This window comes from Coregonus lavaretus, assembly GCF_964263955.1.
Source record: "Coregonus lavaretus genome assembly, chromosome: 2".
In the NCBI taxonomy this organism is placed as follows: Eukaryota; Metazoa; Chordata; class Actinopteri; order Salmoniformes; family Salmonidae; genus Coregonus; species Coregonus lavaretus.
In genome coordinates, this window is record NC_139989.1 from 21,624,392 (window position 1) to 21,644,982 (window position 20,591).

General features: G+C 43.6%; 1 protein-coding gene across 1 annotated transcript in view; it reads right to left on the bottom strand.

Moving 5' to 3' along the window:
- The window catches only part of LOC311100424 (receptor-type tyrosine-protein phosphatase N2-like), a gene marked incomplete at both ends in the record, with an annotated part of 320,583 nt that overhangs the window by 248,677 nt on the left and 51,315 nt on the right, over positions 1–20,591 (bottom strand). Inside the window, one exon of the mRNA XM_084141339.1 lies at positions 16,549–16,599. Within this exon, the coding sequence (XP_083997465.1) occupies positions 16,549–16,599 (51 nt within the window). The remainder of the gene's footprint in view (positions 1–16,548; positions 16,600–20,591) is intronic.

A 20,591-nucleotide genomic window follows, 5' to 3' on the forward strand; every position in this document is an offset into this window, starting at 1 on the left:
AAAAGGGGGGGAAAGAAAAAGGGGTGAGGCTAAATATAGATATAATCTCTGTAGCGCTGCATTGTAAAGTCATAGTCTATGTCTCAAATGGCACCCTATTCCCTATATAGTGCACTACTTTTCATATAAAGAATAAGGTGCATTTGGGACACATCCATAGAGTTGTTTTGAATGTGTGTGAGGCCTTTGAAAATAAGGTGGAATGTTGATTGACAGATATAGGTTGTTATGACTAAAACGTCACAATACGGTGCAGAGCGTTCGATTTGGCTGCTCGGGGGCAAGGAGACCCCCAGCTCTGCTAAAACCATTGAGAACTATGTGCCGTTTTCATGGGATTGTTTAGTAAATGTTATAACTATTTGGTATTAATATCATCACCTCTTCAAGAGCATAGTCAGAACTACACATTTACTATTATTCCACATTTAGCTCTATCATTTGCTCTGTTATACAGCAAGTAACTGCATGGTTTTCATGATCAGTAAACATAAATTGATCATGTATTTTCAGATATGTGAGGGTAGCCTATCCATTTGGCATGTAGCTAGCTAGCTATCTAAGCAACTAAAAAGTCCTCGTCCTGGTAAAGTTGTCAGTCGGACTAGTGTCATCACCACTATAGATGGCAAGCAAATATAGACATCTAGTTTATCCCCTGAAAGTTAGCTTGTTAACTAGCCATATGGATGTGATCTGTTATTAGCTAGCTAGCTAATTTGATGTGGTCCATCAATCAATGTAGCCTATCATGTCTGTCAGCAGCAATCGTGATTAAACACTTACAATGTTGAAAAGGGGATAATGTTAGCTATCTTCGCTAGGTAGGTACGTTGGTTGGAGCAAAAAGTACATTAGGTCTACTTACCACACTATGTTTAGCCAACTGTACAACGTTTCTACCGGTAGCTTGCAAAGTAAACATTATCAGCTAACAGTACATCGGCAAATGCGACCTTCTACTGCTTGACATGTACATCGATTGATGTTTACTGATCATGAAAAGCATGCAGTTACTTGCTGTATAATGCTGATGATAGGCCTAGAGCTAAATGTGCGCAATTGTTGTGAAAATCTGTAGTTCTGACTATGCTCTTCAAGACATGATGGTATTACAACCAAATAGTTAACATTTATTTAACAATGCCTTGAAAATGCCACGCAGTTGTCAATGATTTTAGCGGAGCTTGGGGTCTCCATCCCCCCCAACAGGCAAATCGAACGCTCTGCACCTTATTGTGACGTTTTATTGATAATGACTAAAATGTAAATGTAAATAAGAGGCTTATCTGCTAAAGGTAATGAATTCTCAATCCAGACATTCCATATTTTCCCCATTGTGACAGACAGAATCCTACGCTCGGTAAAGCCTTTAACTGTGAGCACTGAAGCTTTAGGACAGTGGTCACCAAACGGTCGATCGTGATTGACTGGTCAATCTCCAAGGGATTCCTAGTCGATCGCGAAACATTTATATAAAAACCCCAATGATAAAGCCTTGCATTCTGGTCCTGCTCACACTGCCCTACCCTATGCTTTGACTTCTTTCTCCCCTCTCTCTCCAGATAAAATCTTGCGACTTGTGACGGCAGGCCGCCCAACAACCTGCCCGCTTGACCCTATCCCCTCCTCTCTTCTCCAGACCATCTCCGGTGACCTTCTCCCTTACCTCACCTCGCTGATCAACTCATCCTTGACCGCTGGCTATGTCCCTTCCGTCTTCAAGAGAGCGAGAGTTGCACCCCTTCTCAAAAAACCAACACTCGATCCCACTGATGTCAACAACTACAGACCAGTATCCCTTCTTTCTTTTTTCTCCAAAACTATTGAGCGTGCCGTCTTTAGCCAACTCTCTTGCTATCTCTCTCAGAATGACCTTCTTGATCCAAACCAGTCAGGTTTCAGGACTGGTCATTCAACTGAGACTGCTCTTCTCTGTGTCACAGAGGCTCTCCGCACTGCTAAAGCTAACTCTCTCTCCTCTGCTCTTGTCCTTCTAGACCTGTCTGCTGCCTTTGATACTGTGAACCATCAGATCCTCCTCTCCACCCTCTCCGAGCTGGGCATCTCCGGCGCGGCTCACTCTTGGATTGCGTCCTACCTGACCGGTCGCTCCTACCAAGTGGCGTGGCGAGATTCTGTCTCCGCACCACGTGCTCTCACCACTGGTGTCCCCCAGGGCTCAGTTCTAGGCCCTCTCCTATTCTCGCTATACACCAAGTCACTTGGCTCTGTCATATCCTCACATGGCCTCTCCTATCATTGCTACGCTGATGACACACAACTAATCTTCTCCTTTCCCCCTTCTGATAACCAGGTGGCGAATCGCATCTCTGCATGTCTGGCAGACATATCAGTATGGATGACGGATCACCACCTCAAGCTGAACCTCGGCAAGACGGAGCTGCTCTTCCTCCCGGGGAAGGACTGCCCGTTCCATGATCTCGCCATCACGGTTGACAACTCCGTTGTGTCCTCCTCCCAGAGTGCGAAGAGCCTTGGCGTGACACCCTGTCGTTCTCCGCTAACATCAAGGCGGTGACCCGATCCTGTAGGTTCATGCTCTACAACATTCGGAGAGTACGACCCTGCCTTACACAGGAAGCGGCACAGGTCCTAATCCAGGCACTTGTCATCTCCCGTCTGGATTACTGCAACTCGCTGTTGGCTGGGCTCCCTGCCTGTGCCATTAAACCCCTACAACTCATCCAGAATGCCGCAGCCCGTCTGGTGTTCAACCTTCCCAAGTTCTCTCACGTCACCCCGCTCCTCCGCACACTCCACTGGCTTCCAGTTGAAGCTCGCATCTGCTACAAGACCATGGTGCTTGCCTACGGAGCTGTGAGGGGAATGGCACCTCCGTACCTTCAGGCTCTGATCAGTCCCTACACCCAAACGAGGGCACTACGTTCATCCACCTCTGGCCTGCTGGCTCCCCTATCTCTGCGGAAGCATAGTTCCCGCTCAGCCCAGTCAAAACTGTTCGCTGCTCTGGCACCCCAATGGTGGAACAAGCTCCCTCACGACGCCAGGACAGCGGAGTCACTCACCACCTTCCGGAGACATTTGAAACCCCACCTCTTTAAGGAATACCTGGGATAGGATAAAGTAATCCTTCTACCCCCCCAAAAAAAAAAAAAAAATTGTAAAGTGGTTATCCCACTGGCTATAAGGTGAATGCACCTATTTGTAAGTCGCTCTGGATAAGAGCGTCTGCTAAATGACGTAAATGTAAATGTAATTCCTACTTTTTTCTGTCTCGTGCTGTTGGCAGTAGGTGTGAAGTGTTCCCACTTTGAACCATTTCATGTATCTAAAGGTACAAACTCCGCCTACTCGGCATGCCCGGAGAGCACCTATAGGCCTACTGCTAGCCAATAGGATTGCTCAAATCACTGTGTCTGCAGCTTCCTCGAGTGCACAGCAAAGTAAGTTGATACTGTGATTTCAAAATGTCTAAAACCAATCCATGACTAGAGAGAGACTGTCAATGAATACAGTAAGAGCTACTGATTTTATGAGTGTGTTCATGTTTAAGTATTTATTCAGCACTGTCAACTATTTTTATTCAACATTTTTATAAGCCATGACATGCGCTTCTCCACACTCGCTGCAACCAGCACTGCAGCTATGTGAAAATCTGTCGATGTGCCCCTTGAACAAGACACTTAACCCTAATTTGCTACGGGGCGCAGTACTACTATGGCTGACCCTGTCAAACAACACATTTCACTGCACCTATGTGTAGTATGTGACAATAAAAAACATATACACTACCAGTCAAAAGTTTTAGAACACCTACTCATTCAAGGGCTTTTCTATATTTTTACCATTTTCTACATTGTAGAATAATAGTGAAGACATCAAAACTATGAAATAACACATATGGAATCATGTAGTAAACAAAAAATCTAAATATATTTTATATTTGAGATTCTTCAAATAGCCACCCTTTGCCTTGATGACAGCTTTGCACACTCTTGGCATTCTCTCAACCAGCTTCATGAGGTAGTCACCTGGAATGCATTTCAATTAACAGGTGTGCCTTCTTAAAAGTAAATGTGTGGAATTTCTTTCCTTCTTATTGTGTTTGAGCCAATCAGTTGTGTTGTGACAAGGTAGGGGAGGTATACAGAAGATAGCCTTATTTGGTAAAAGACCAAGTCCATATTATGGCAAGAATAGCTCAAATAAGCAAAGAGAAACAACAGTCCATCATTACTTTAAGACATGAAGGTCAGTCAATACGGAACATTTCAAGAACTTTGAAAGTTTCTTCAAGTGCAGTCGCAAAAACCATCAAGCACTATGATGAAACTGGCTCTCATGAGGACCGCCACAGGAATGGAAGACCCAGAGTAACCTGTGCTGCAGAGGATAAGTTCATTAGAGTTACCAGTCTCAGAAATTGCAGCCCAAATAAATGCTTCACAGACTTCAAGTAACAGACACATCTCAACATCAACTGTTCAGAGGAGACTGTGTGAATCAGGCCTTCATGGTCGAATTGTTGCAAAGAAACCACTACTAAAGGACACCAATAATAAGAAGAGACTTGCTTGGCCCAAGAAACACGAGCAATGGACATTAGACCGGTGGAAATGTGTCCTTTGGTCTGGGGTCCAAACTGGAGATTTTTTGTTCCAACCGCCGTGTCTTTGTGAGACGCGGTGTGGGTGAACGGATGATCTCCGCATATGTATTTCCCACCATAAAGCATGGAGGAGGAGGTGTTATGGTGTGGGGGTGCTTTGCTGGTGACACTGTCTGTGATTTATTTAGAATTCAAGGCACACTTAACCAGCATGGCTACCACAGCATTCTGCAGCGATACGGTTTGGGCTTAGTGGGACTATCATTTGTTTTTCAACAGGACAATGACCCAACACACCTCCAGGCTGTGTAAGGGCTATTTTACCAAGAAGGAGAGTGATGGAATGCTACATCAGATGACCTGGCCTCCACAATCCCCCGACCTCAACCAAATTGAGATGGTTTGGGATGAGTCGGACCGCAGAGTGAAGGAAAAGCATCCAACAAGTGCTCAGCATATGTGGGAACTCCTTCAAGACAGTTGGAAAAGCATTCAAGGTGAAGCTGGTTGAGAGAATGCCAAGAGTGTGCAAAGCTGTCATCAAGGCAAAGGGAGGCTATTTGAAGAATCTCAAATATAAAATATATTTTGATTTGTTGAACACTTTTTTGGTTACTACATGACTACATATGTGTTATTTAATAGTTTTGATGTCTTGTAGAAAATAGTAAAAATTAAGAAAAACCCTTGAATGAGTAGGTGTTCTAAAACTTTTGACCGGTAGTGTATATATCTTTTTTTTTTCAATGAATGAGTAGCAAAGTGTATCGATAGGCTTGTGTTGTTATTATTAGTGGCTGTGTGTTTTTTAATATGAAGGAATACTTAAATTTCTCTGGTCATATGAATAACAACATGAATTTGTGCATGTTGCAATAATAATGGGGTGTGACTCGAGTTTCGCCATCAGCTCAAAGACGGTGTCCCCTTTTTGGTCAGTCTTAGTGGAGGGGGGAGAGCTGAGAGACAGTCAGACGGTGAGTGTCGGAGTCTCTGATGCTCTCCCTCCACTGAAACTGACCATCAGATGCAGGCACCATCAGTCTAGTAAAATAAGGAAAGCATATTATTTCAATTTATGCTCACTAAGCTGTGCCTCACAACTAATACAACAAATAATGATATATTACCAGTGTGTTGGGGGGCCCACCCATGCCCTCCCAGGCCCACCCATGGCTGCACCCCTGCCCAGTCATGTGAAATCTATAGATTAGGGCCTATTTAATTTATTTCAATTGACGGATTTCCTTATATGAACTGTAACTCAGTAAACTCTTTTACATTTTTGCATGTTGTGTTTATATTGTTGTTTAGTATAATTTCAAAATGGTCTAAGAACAACATTGGCAGGGCAATTCAAGCATGTGATAATTTATTGGGCCTATAGCCTACTGCACAAACCTCATTGGTACAGAACTGTTTTTAATAGGTTAATATTGCATAGGTTTATGTTTTTTAAGTCATATAAAAAAAAAATCTGAGCGGTAGATCCTGGCCTGTATTTTGACTCAGAAAGTGATCTTGGCTCCGAAAAGTTTGGTGCCCACTGCTTTAGGATAACAAAACAAATCACCAAAGCTGACAGGCAGTCAAGGACAGCAAGCATTTCAGTAGGAGACCTGGCAATCTGAAGTTGGGAGAAACAGGCTCTGGAGACTAAGCCATGCCTTAGCTCCGTCCCAAATGGCACCCTATTCCCTATATAGCGCACTACTTTTAAACAGGGCCCATGCATCCCAAATGGCACCATATTCCCTACATAGTGCATTAGTTTTGACCAGAGCCCTAAAGGAAATAGAGGGCCATCTGGGGGTGCATACTCTATATCGGTCTGAATAAACATGGTAACCCAGGTTGATTTACAATTGTAAATCGTAATTCCAAGCTACGGGCTACACAGTATGACACAGTAGGTCTATATCAGCAATCTACATTAAGTGACATTGTCTGTAATATCGGTGGATCTGATTCAAGCAGAGAAAGGAAGATGAAGCGAGGTCTATAGGAAGTAGGAAGCTCTTAAAAGACCACACAGGGATCTACATTGAGCCAAGCTGACCACCAATCAATTTTTATTTTACCTTTATTTAACTAGGCAAGTCAGTTAAGAACAAATTTTTATTTACAATGACGGCCTACACCGGCCAAACCCGGATGACGCTGGGCCAATTGTGCGCCGCCCTATGGGACTCCCAATCACGGCCGGTTGTGATACAGCCTGGAATCGAACCAGGTGGTCTGTAGTGACGCCTCAAGCACTGAGATGCAGTGCCTTAGACCGCTGCGCCACTTGGGAGCCCCAATACTACAACATCACTTAGAGTTTAACCTTTTACTGCAGTGGGCTAAACCAGGGTCACACAGACTGTTTCTTGGTAATCTTAAACACATCTACTTTGTAACAGAAGTAGACACCTGTACCATGTTAGATATAGAGTTGAAATGTATTCAATTTAGAGTTTGCATTCCAATATTACACTTGACATACATCACAGAAGACTGAAATATAACAAAACCATTTGACATAGAAACACTGGATAGAAAGAAAAAAAAGTGTGATTAATTATGAAATTATGAAAAATATTAATAACATTCCACCCATGAGGCCACTAGGTCATTTGACTGCAGGAAAGAGCTACTAGAAACAAAAGGTTGACCTGGGGGGCGCATCAAGAACCACTGCATATTATGCTTCTCACACAAATATCTGGTGTAAAGGCGATGTTCGTTTTCTTTGTTAAGTGCTCACCAGAAACAGACACCTGGAAGCAAAGCATCATGAATTCAAAAAATAAAATGGAACTATGGAATCTCTTTTCTTGTGAGCATTCATTTGCCATTCACAATGAGGAAAAGGCACCGATGGTTCCTCCTATCTTCCAATATCTCTAGTTAATTGCGACGCTAAGGGTTTCACAAAAAATTCTCAGCCACGGAAAAGGGGCCATTTCCTGCTGAGGGGTGTGAAATGAGGAAATGTCCCTCCTGTGTAACTGACTGCCATGCCAGCAGCCAAGCTGAATGAGAAACAGAGTAAGGTTGAACCAGCCTAGAATAAACCAGGTTAGTTCTTCAGGGACTGAGAGCAGAGAATAAGTGGCAGAGGTAGTTATACAACCACACACTCTTGTCACAGTGTTATTCATTATGAGTGAATTAGTCTATATATAGAATGACAGAGCATAATCTTAGATATGGATAGGAGCGCCCACGTTAAGAATTTTCTTAAGATTGGGAGTTAGATTGATGGAGATCTAATGTAGGTGTTCCTTTGCAAGCCACCTCATTTGAGGATGGATTTCATAATGAGCTCATTGAGGGCTAAATGAAGCGAGCTGCGTTCATTCAAACAAACAAAATAACATTTAAGCCCAGAAGTTTAGTCATTATGTTTACTGGTGTAAAGAAAAATGTAACATGCATGTGGTGTCTCGGTTAGGCCAGGGATCTGTTAGAAGTATATGACAAAGAACATGTACTAAGCGTCTCAGAGTAGAAATGCTGATTTAAGATCAGTTTTGCCTTTTAGATCACAAAATGCCGACCGTATTATCTCCCAAGATAATTTTCTTTGGTTTTAGTCACGGCCGTGTATATCCCCCCTCAAGCCGATACCACGACGGCCCTCAAAGAACTTCACTGGACTTTATGGAAACCACATACAGTGGGGAAAAAAAGTATTTAGTCAGCCACCAATTGTGCAAGTTCTCCCACTTAAAAAGATGAGAGAGGCCTGTAATTTTCATCATAGGTACACGTCAACTATGACAGACAAATTGAGGAAAAAAATTCCAGAAAATCACATTGTAGGATTTTTTATGAATTTATTTGCAAATTATGGTGGAAAATAAGTATTTGGTCACCTACAAACAAGCAAGATTTCTGGCTCTCACAGACCTGTAACTTCTTCTTTAAGAGGCTCCTCTGTCCTCCACTCGTTACCTGTATTAATGGCACTTGTTTGAACTTGTTATCAGTATAAAAGACACCTGTCCACAACCTCAAACAGTCACACTCCAAACTCCACTATGGCCAAGACCAAAGAGCTGTCAAAGGACACCAGAAACAAAATGGTAGACCTGCACCAGGCTGGGAAGACTGAATCTGCAATAGGTAAGCAGCTTGGTTTGAAGAAATCAACTGTGGGAGCAATTATTAGGAAATGGAAGACATACAAGACCACTGATAATCTCCCTCGATCTGGGGCTCCACGCAAGATCTCACCCCGTGGGGTCAAAATGATCACAAGAACGGTGAGCAAAAATCCCAGAACCACACGGGGGGACCTAGTGAATGACCTGCAGAGAGCTGGGACCAAAGTAACAAAGCCTACCATCAGTAACACACTACACCGCCAGGGACTCAAATCCTGCAGTGTCCCCCTGCTTAAGCCAGTACATGTCCAGGCCCGTCTGAAGTTTGCTAGAGTGCATTTGGATGATCCAGAAGAGGATTGGGAGAATGTCATATGGTCAGATGAAACCAAAATAGAACTTTTTGGTAAAAACTCAACTCGTCGTGTTTGGAGGACAAAGAATGCTGAGTTGCATCCAAAGAACACCATACCTACTGTGAAGCATGGGGGTGGAAACATCATGCTTTGGGGCTGTTTTTCTGCAAAGGGACCAGGACGACTGATCCGTGTAAAGAAAAGAATGAATGGGGCCATGTATCATGAGATTTTGAGTGAAAACCTCCTTCCATCAGCAAGGGCATTGAAGATGAAACGTGGCTGGGTCTTTCAGCATGACAATGATCCCAAACACACCGCCTGGGCAATGAAGGAGTGGCTTCGTAAGAAGCATTTCAAGGTCCTGGAGTGGCCTAGCCAGTCTCCAGATCTCAACCCCATAGAAAATCTTTGGAGGGAGTTGAAAGTCCGTGTTGCCCAGCGACAGCCCCAAAACATTACTGCTCTAGAGGAGATCTGCATGGAGGAATGGGCCAAAATACCAGCAACAGTGTGTGAAAACCTTGTGAAGACTTACAGAAAACGTTTGACCTGTGTCATTGCCAACAAAGGGTATATAACAAAGTATTGAGAAACTTTTGTTATTGACCAAATACTTATTTTCCACCATAATTTGCAAATAAATTCATAAAAAATCTTACAATGTGATTTTCTGGAATTTTTTTCCTCAATTTGTCTGTCATAGTTGACGTGTACCTATGATGAAAATTACAGGCCTCTCTCATATTTTTAAGTGGGAGAACTTGCACAATTGGTGGCTGACTAAATACTTTTTTTCCCCACTGTATCCTGAGGCTGCATTTATTGTAGCCGGGGATTTTAACAAAGCAAATTTGAGGACTAGGCTGCCGAAGTTCTATCAACTTATCGACTATTGTACTCAGGCTGCTAAAATCCTCGACCATTGCTATTTGAACTTCCGGGATGGTTATAATGCCCTCCCCCGCCCTCCTTTCGGCAAATCTGACCACGACTCCATTTTGCTCCTCCCTTTCTATAGGCAGAAACTCAAACAGGAAGTACCCGTGCTAAGGACTATTCAACTCTGGTCTGACCAATCGGAATCCACGCTTCAAGATTGTTTTGATTACACGGACTGGGACGGTGAATACACTGAAACGGTGACTGAGTTTATCAGGAAGTGTATAGGTGATGTTGTGCCCACTGTGACTATTAAAACCTACCCTAACCAGAAACCATGGATAGATGGCAGCATTCGCACAAAACTGAAAGCATGAACCACCACATTTAACCATGGCAAGGTGACTGGGAATATGGCAGAATACAAACAGTGTAGCTACTCACTCTGCATGGCAATTAAACTGGCAAAACATCAGTATAGAGATAAAGTGGAGTCGCAATTCAACGGCTCAGACACGAGACTTATGTGGCAGGGTCTACAGACAATCACGGACTACAAAAGGAAAACCAGCCACGTCACCGACACCGACGTCTCGCTTCCAGAAAAAACGAAACACCTTCTACGCCCACTTTGAGGATAACACAGTGCCACCGACAAGGACTGTGGCCTCTCCTTCTCCGTGGCCGACCTGAGTAAGACATTTAAGCATGTTAACCCCAGCAAGGCTGCTGGCCCAGACAGCATCCCTAGCCGCGTCCTCAGAGCATGCGCAGACCAGCTGGCTGGTGTGTTTACGGACATATTCAATCTCTCCCTTTCCCAGTCTGCTGTCCTCACATGCTTCAAGATGGCCACCATTGTTCCTGTACCCAAGAAAGCAAAGGTAACTGAACTAAATGACTATCGCCCTGTAGCACTCACCTCTGTCAACATGAAGTGCATTGAGAGACTACCTTACCTGTCACCCTAGACCCACTTCAATTTGCTTACCGCCCCAATAGATCCACAGACGATGCAATCGCCATCACACTGCCCTATCCCATCTGGACAAGAGGAATACCTATGTAAGAATGCTGTTCATTGACTATAGCTCAGCATTCAACACCATAGTACCCTCCAAGCTCATCATTAAGCTTGAGGTCCTGGGTCTGAACCCCGCCCTGTGCAACTGGGTCCTGGACTTCCTGACGGGCCGCCCCCAGGTGGTGAAGGTAGGAAACAACATCTCCACTTCGCTGATCCTCAACACTGGGGCCCCACAAGGGTGCTTGCTCAGCCCCCTCCTGTACTCCCTGTTCACCCATGACTGCGTGGCCAAGCATGCCTCCAATTCAATCATCAAGTTTGCAGACGACACAACAGTAGTAGACTTGATTACCAACAATGACGAGACATTTTTACATTTTACATTTTAGTCATTTAGCAGACGCTCTTATCCAGAGCGACTTACAGTTAGTGAATACATATTTTTCTTATACTGGCCCCCCGTGGGAATCGAACCCACAACCCTGGCGTTGCAAACGCCATGCTCTATCAACTGAGCTACATCCCTGCCGGCCATTCCCTCCCCTACCCTGGACGACGCTGGGCCAATTGTGCGCCGCCCATGAGTCTCCCGGTCGCGGCCGGCTGCGACAGAGCCTGGATTCGAACCAGGATCTCTAGTGGCACAGTTAGCACTGCGATGCAGTGCCTTAGACCACTGCGCCACTCAGGAGACAGCCTACAGGGAGGAGGTGAGGGCTCTGGGAGTGTGGTGCCAGGAAAATAACCTCTCACTCAACGTCAACAAAACAAAGGAGATTATCGTGGACTTCAGGAAACAGCAGAGGGTGCAACCCCCTATCCACATCGACAGAGCCTCTTCAACCTCAGGAGGCTGAAGAAATTTGGCTTGGCACCTAAAACCCTCACAAACTTTTACAGATGCACAATTGAGAGCATCCTGTCGGGCTGTATCACCGCCTGGTACGGCAACTGCAACGCCCGCAACCACAGGGCTCTCCAGAGGGTGGTGCGGTCTGCCGAACGCATTACCGGGGGCAAACTACCTGCCCTCCAGGACACCTACAGCACCCGATGTCACAGGAAGGACAAAAACCACCCGAGCCACTGCCTGTTCACCCCGCTATCATCCATAAGGCGAGGTCAGTACAGGTGCATCAAAGCTGGGACAGAGAGAATGAAAAACAGCTTCTATCTCAAGGCCATCAGACTGTTAAATAGCCATCTCTAGCACATGAGAGGCTGCTGCTGCCTATTGGAATCACTGGCCACTTTATGAAATGAAACACTAGTCACTTTAATAATGTTTACATATCTTGCACTACTCATCTCATATGTACATACTGTATTCTATAATATTCTACTGTATCTTAGTCCATGTCGCTCTGTCATTGCTTGTCTATATATGTATATATTCTTAAATTCCATTCCTTACTCAGATTTGTGTGTATTGGGTATATGTTGAGAAATTGTTAGATATTACTTGTTAGACATTACTGCACTGTCGGCGCTAGAAGCACAAGCATTTCGCTACACCCGCAATAACATCTGCTAAACACGTGTATGTGACAAATACAATTTGATTTGATTTGAGATTTGATTTGATGAAGCCTACGTGGACAGGGGGAAGCTGATCCTGGATCAGCACTCCTACTCTGAGATGCTTGATACATACAGTGGCTTGCGAAAGTATTCACCCCCCTTGGCATTTTTCCTATTTTGTTGCCTTACAACCTGGAATAAAAATTGATTTTTGGGGGGTTTGTATCATTTGTTTTACACAACATGCCTACCACTTTGAAGATGCAAAATATATTTTTTTGTGAAAAAATCAAGAAATAAGACAAAAAAACAGAAAACTTGAGCGTGCATAACTATTTACCCCCCCCAAAGTCAATACTTTGTAGAGCCACCTTTTGCAGCAATTACAGCTGCAAGTCTCTTGGGGTATGTCTCTATAAGCTTGGCACATCTAGCCACTGGGATTTTTGCCCATTCTTCAAGGCAAAACTGCTCCTTCAAGTTGGATGGGTTCCGCTGGTGTACAGCAATCTTTAAGTCATACCACAGATTCTCAATTGGATTGAGGTCTGGGCTTTGACTAGGCCATTCCAAGACATTTACAGTGAGGGAAAAAAGTATTTGATCCCCTGCTGATTTTGTACGTTTGCCCACTGACAAAGACATGATCAGTCTATAATTTTAATGGTAGGTTTATTTGAACAGTGAGAGACAGAATAACAACAACAAAATCCAGAAAAACGCATGTCAAAAATGTTATAAATTGATTTGTTAGTATTTGACCCCTCTGCAAAACATGACTTAGTACTTGGTGGCAAAACCCTTGTTGGCAATCACAGAGGTCAGACGTTTCTTGTAGTTAGCCACCAGGTTTGCACACATCTCAGGAGGGATTTTGTCCCACTCCTCTTTGCAGATCTTCTCCAAGTCATTAAGGTTTCGAGGCTGACGTTTGGCAACTCGAACCTTCAGCTCCCTCCACAGATTTTCTATGGGATTAAGGTCTGGACACTGGCTAGGCCACTCCAGGACCTTAATGTGCTTCTTCTTGAGCCACTCCTTTGTTGCCTTGGCCGTGTGTTTTGGGTCATTGTCATGCTGGAATACCCATCCACGACCCATTTTCAATGCCCTGGCTGAGGGAAGGAGGTTCTCACCCAAGATTTGACGGTACATGGCCCCGTCCATCGTCCCTTTGATGCGGTGAAGTTGTCCTGTCCCCTTAGCAGAAAAACACCCCCAAAGCATAATGTTTCCACCTCCATGTTTGACGGTGGGGATGGTGTTCTTGGGGTCATAGGCAGCATTCCTCCTCCTCCAAACACGGCGAGTTGAGTTGATGCCAAAGAGCTCCATTTTGGTCTCATCTGACCACAACACTTTCACCCAGTTCTCCTCTGAATCATTCAGATGTTCATTGGCAAACTTCAGACGGGCCGGTATATGTACTTTCTTGAGCAGGGGGACCTTGCGTCGCTGCAGAATTTCAGTATTTCACGGCGTAGTGTGTTACCAATTGTTTTCTTGGTGACTATGGTCCCAGCTGCCTTGAGATCATTGACAAGATCCTCCCTTATAGTTCTGGGCTGATTCCTCACCGTTCTCATGATCATTGCAACTCCACGAGGTGAGATCTTGCATGGAGCCCCAGGCCGAGGGAGATTGACAGGTCTTTTGTGTTTCTTCCATTTGCGAATAATCGCACCAACTGTTGTCACCTTCTCACCAAGCTGCTTGGCGATGGTCTTGTAGCCCATTCCAGCCTTGTGTAGGTCTACAATCTTGTCCCTGACATCCTTGGAGAGCTCTTTGGTCTTGGCCATGGTGGAGAGTTTGGAATCTGATTGATTGATTGCTTCTGTGGACAGGTGTATTTTATACAGGTAACAAGCTGAGATTAGGAGCACTCCCTTTAAGAGTGTGCTCCTAATCTCAGCTCATTACCTGTATAAAAGTCACCTGGGTGCCAGAAATCTTTCTGATTGAGATGGGGTCAAATACTTATTTCCCTCATTAAAATGCAAATCAATTTATAACATTTTTGACGTGTTTTTCTGGATTTTGTTGTTGTTATTCTGTCTCTCACTGTTCAAATAAACCTACCATGAAAATTATAGACTGATCATTTCTTTGTCAGTGGGCAAACGTACAAAATCAGCAGGGGATCAAATACTTTTTTCCCTCACTGTAAATGTTTCCCCTTAAACCACTCAAGTGTTACTTTAGCAGTATACTTAGGGTCATTGTCCTGCTGGAAGGTGAACCTCCGTCCCAGTCTCAAATCTATGGAAGACTGAAACAGGTTTCCCTCAAGAATTTCCCTGTATTTAGCGCCATCCATCATTCCTTCAATTCTGACCAGTTTCCCAGTCCCTGCCGATGAAAAACATCCCCACAGCATGATGCTGCCACCACCATGCTTCACTGTGGGGATGGTGTTCTCGGGGTGATGAGAGGTGTTGGGTTTGCGCCAGACATAGCGTTTTCCTTGATGGCCAAAAAGCTCAATATTAGTCTCATCTGACCAGAGTACCTTCTTCCATATGTTTGGGGAGTCTCCCACATGGCTTTTGGCGAACACCAAACGTGTTTGCTTATTTTTTTCTTGAAGCAATGGCTTTTTGCTGGCCACTTTTCCGTAAAGTCTAGCTCTGTGGAGTGTACGGCTTAAAGTGGTCCTATTGACAGATACTCCAATCTCAGCTGTGGAGCTTTGCAGCTCCTTCAGGGTTATCTTTGGTCTCTTTGTTGCCTCTCTGATTAATGCCCTCCTTGCCTGGTCCATGAGTTTTGGTGGGCGGACCTCTCTTGGCAGGTTTGTTGTGGTGCCATATTCTTTCAATTTTTTTAGAATGGATTTAATGGTGCTCCGTGGGATGTTCAAAGTTTCTGATATTTTTTTATAACCCAACCCTGATCTGTACTTCTCCACAACTTTGTCCCTGACCTGTTTGGAGAGCTCCTTGGTCTTCATGGTGCCGCTTGCTTGGTGGTGCCCCTTGCTTAGTGGTGTTGCAGACTCTGGGGCCTTTCAGAACAGGTGTATATATACTGAGATCATGTGACAGATCATGTGACACTTAGATTGCACACAGGTGGACTTTATTTAACTAATTATGTGACTTCTGAAGGTAATTGATTGCACCAGATCTTATTTAGGGGCTTCATAGCAAAGGGGGTGAATACATATGCACGCACCACTTTTCCGTTATTTATTTTTTAGAATCTTTTGAAACAAGTTATTTTTTTCATTTCACTTCACCAATTTGGACTATTTTGTGTATGTTCATTACATGAAATCCAAATAAAAATCAATTTCAATTACAGGTTGTAATGCAACAAAATAGGAAAAACGCCAAGGGGGATGAATACTTTTGTAAGGCACTGTACGGCCCCTCAACAACTATCAGGACAATTTCCTATGGGGAATAGATTAACCTTTCACGACGCTGCCTTCTGTTCTGAAGATCATCCACACATGTTTGCGTTGTTTATACAACTGTACACGATTCTTCCCAAAGGCCAAATGAATAAAGCCTCGACATTTCCCCTCTCAATCAAGATGTGACACGTTGTCTGGTCATTTCATGTCCAATGTCATGAACATTCATAGCTAGATTCAAAGTAAATGTAGGAGCATACAGAGGCAATTCATTCTATACTCTACTGTATATATAACCATGAGAACTTGATTGAGAGACGAAGGTTCTGTGGAGGTGCTGTGTGATCAAAAAACCCTAGAAATATTTGTAATTACTTTCCATTTTCTTAATGTTTCGCCCTAAGAACTTGTCTCACACTTCACTCATCAGCTTTGAATGTATGCAGACGCTCTCTGGTGCTTCTCGCCGTCTATGTCACAAATGGCACCATATTCCCTATTTAGTGCACTATGGGCCCTGGTCAAAAGTAGTGCACTATAAAGGGAATAGGGTGCTATTTGGGATGCAGACTCAGTTTCCCCCCGGTAATGATGAAAGGCTATGAGTGCTTTAGAATAGTGTGTGTGAGTTGATACCATCACTGAAGGTCTACTGTATAATGAGGGTGGTGGGTGGTTGGTTGATTGTCACTTCTCAGAATTGGCTGGCTTACCGTTAGCGCAGAACTCGTAAGGTGTACAGAGCTCATCCTCAAACAGGCAACCTGAAACAGCGAGAGAAATGCAAACTTTGAACACAATTTACAACACATCAATTCATTCTCAAAGGACATTACACTTTCAAATCAAAGGTTGTCAGACGTTTTCAGACCTCTAGTAGTCTAATGTAAAGATGAAACCACATCCCACGACATCGGTTGTTTAGATTGAGCTATATGCCTCCACCCCGAATGAATGGAAAAGATAAACAGTGAAATATCATTAGCTAAATTACTAAACAAGTTCCCTGACATTTTGTGCAAAGGTTAATGCACCATTAATTAATTGATCTGATCAATAAAGTCTTGGTGTCTGATCACATTCATCAATGTCTCCTTACTACAGAGAAACGGCCAAATCGAAAAGCCAGCCAGTCAGGCAGTAAATCATTATTTAATCCTCACACAGAATGCTAATCTCTGTCATCTCTATTCACAAGGGTCAAGGAGTGAGAGAAAAAAACTTTCAAAATAGAACATTAACAACAACACTGATTGTAAAGGCTACATCAAGTCCCTTCACCTAACTAGATTTTAGGAGTAGGCTACAGAGGCACACAGCACCATGATACACCACTGTACTGTGCCTTTAGTTTTAAGCATGAGCTCTATGCCAGTGTGTTTCATAAGCGCCAGCTGCCAGCCAAACACTACACTCTTAGAAAAAAGGGTTCCAAAAGGGTTCTTCGGCTGTCCCCATAGGATAACCCTTTTTGGTTCCAGGTAGAACCCTTTTGGGTTCCAGGTAGAACCCTTTTGGGTTCCATGTAGAACCCTATGTGGAAAGGGTTTTACATGGAAGCTAAAAGGGTTATACCTGGAACCAAAAAGGGTTATCCTATGGGGACAGCCGAATAACCCTTTTATGTTCTAGATAGCACCTTTTTTTCTAAGAGTGTACTTAATTGACTTTAACAATTTTGGGTGCATCAGATGCCACCAAATTTGATTTTGTGCACCACCCTGGCTGGCAACTTTTTTTAATTGCACTGGCTACTTCAGATTATCAGGAACACAGTGTAATGCCTAATTGTACCGCTATCTATCACCAATTAGCCAGCTTCCTTCCTCTGTCCTGTCTGGGTCTAATATCCCAGGTCCATCGGCAATGTTCTTCCCCTATATAATTATTAATGAACATTAACGCTGACTGAGCGAGTCTGGGTGTTCTTGTTCTAGACTGATAAATTAACAGATGGCTGGAGCTTCTGGGTTACAGGTCCTGATGGTCATATTTCACAATGAAGACTGACTAGACTCCAGCCTCTGGGATCAGACTGTTATCAACTCTCATCTACCCAGGTGAACATCCACCATTTATATGTCAGAGACTGAGAGGTAAGGTTTCAAAATTCCGTTCCAGCCATTACTATGAGCCTGTCCTCCAATTTAAAGTGCCACTAGCCACCACTGGTGTGTAACTGTGGTCTGCTCAGGGTTTATGCTTATGTGACGTGGGACAATGTCATGGTAGACATAATCAGAATGATCTAAACACCATCCTTATGACACTGTCTAGATAGATAAAAGGACTTTCTCTCTCTGTAATTTTGTCTGTGTCCAGGACCCCAGGTGCAGCTGTTGGCAGGCGTAAGCTAACCAGACACAGGCCTGTCCTCTGGCTGGCAGATTTATCCTGGGATGCTAAAGTGTCCTTGTGTCCACGTGAGGAGAAGAGAGCTACGCCACAGAGGACAGGGGAACATTGCTGCTGTAAAATATGGCCCACTCACAGAGGAAAAGAGGAGGTTATTTGACAATGCTTGTCTTGTCGAATCCCATAGTCAGGTATAGCACACAAAGGCAGTGTGACGTCCACAGCTGAATCCTCTGTGTCTTTGGTTTGGAACAATGCAAGCTTATGAACAGAACCTTTATTTCCAGAAAAAATATTTGGACAATCCAATCTGGGAATACTTTTGCAAGAGGACCTATTTATAGGCAGTGTGCCATATCACGACACAACATCAATAGCCACTATGGGTTATCATGAATAAGCCTAGCACACAAAGGCAGTGTGACGTCAACAGATGAATCCTCCGTTGTCACATACAGTATATACCTCAGTGATAGCCCATCACACTGAGTCACAAAACTTTGTCCTTTACCACTTTCTCTTTCTTTCTCTCACTCTATTTATCACCTGCAATGGCGAAGGAAAGCGCACCCACATGCCCCACTCGGATAGAGGTGCGCGGTTCGTGGCAGTGCATGCCTAATGGACTGAGTTGGAGGAGAAGCCTTGGACAGACAGTACTTTAATGACTGCTTGCGGAAGTGAGCAGTCTATAAATCACTCTACTGAGAGGAGAGAGAGAGAGAAAGAGAGAGAGAGAGAGAGAGAGAGAGAGGCAGAGAGATGATAAAGCATTACATGATGGCCACTGTAATTGTGACCCAGAGAATGAAATACATTAAAAACTTTCCCTCTCAGATGTGCTTTATAGCCTCTTTATATACCCTTGATGTAATTATTACTCTATCTGTCCTGAGGAGGATACTGTTGGGAAACCATCTAGGAGAGAGAAGATATCAGACAGACATCGCTTGTTCAAGTTTCTTGGGTTTATTTCTGGTACACGTCATTAAAAAACATTTCCTTAATGTTCTCTAGGCCAATTTGATTAGTCACACAATGCACACTTTCCCGGGGATGTGAGTGCTACGTTGGCCTCCAAATTGCGTCTGCTCTGGGTAATGAATTATTTTTTGTGTCAGCAGAATAGCTATTTAATAGTCAAGGGAGTGCCATTCCACAAAGGGACATAATCACAAAACTATTATGTAGCTCTGCTTTCAGGGACAAACACACGCACGCACCCACACACAATTTTTCTCTCTCACACCAAATGTCTCCAGCTGTCCATATATTTAAAAGCCTGAGGAATATGACTGTCACTCAACTGTTAAGTGTCTGGGAAATGGCAACCAAGGCTTCCCTTAGCCCCTCCATACTCCATCTCCCACATCTCAACCACACACAATGTTGCAAACCCTACAGACTGAACCAACTTCATAAAGTGTCTCAGAGTAAGAGTGCTGATCTAGGATCAGGTCCCCCCTGTCTATGTAATCATATGCAGTATGATCAAAAAGGCAAAACGGATCCTAGAACAGCACTCATACTCGGAGAAGTTTTGTGAATACTGACCCATATCGCTCTGAAATGTTGTTAAATGTATGCATTTTGAACGCAACACGGACCATGCTTCAGTGCTTCAGGACCCTCAACCAACCATGCAATGGCCTCTTCATCATGCTCCTCACCCCTCGGCAATTACTGTCAGTCCACTCAACTTTACCACCTAATCACTCCACCAACTACTTCATTCATTACGTTGTCTGTGAGGGCTTGTCAGCTCTCAATATTAATTAATGCCTTCAATTTAATGAAGCGTCTGCCGTGTGTGTGTGTGTGTTGGTGGTGGTTAGTCAGATAGTACTGAGTGAGAGTAAGGCGGGCAGGATGTCCAATTGATAACGCCACGTCTCCACTCCCGGGCGCGGTGGTGGTAGAGATGATTAAAAATAGTATTTTAATTAAAATGCAATCAGTGAGGATGCTGTTGAGGACCTCAGGACAAAAAAATTCTAACTAACTCTTCCGAGAGAAACTCATATCTAAATTAAACAACCACATTACAACGCATGGCTATTTTGAAAAGTTTATTTCCAAAACGCTATATCCAACAATTTTTCACATACTTTTTTTTAAATCAGAAATTATTGCTTATGGGTACCTTCATGTCTGTGTAAAATATTACTGTTCTCAGAAGATAGATCATAGATGTGTATGAAAATGTGTTTACTGTATGTCCATTGTTTAGCTGGAATGAAATGTTTGTCTCCTGTATATTTAACTCAGATATGTGGTTGTCTCACCTAGCTATTTTAAGATTAGTGCACTAACTGTAAGTCGCTCTGGATAAGAGCATCTGCTAAACAACAAAAATGTACATTTTTAGTCATTAGCAGACGCTCTTATCCAGAGCGACTTA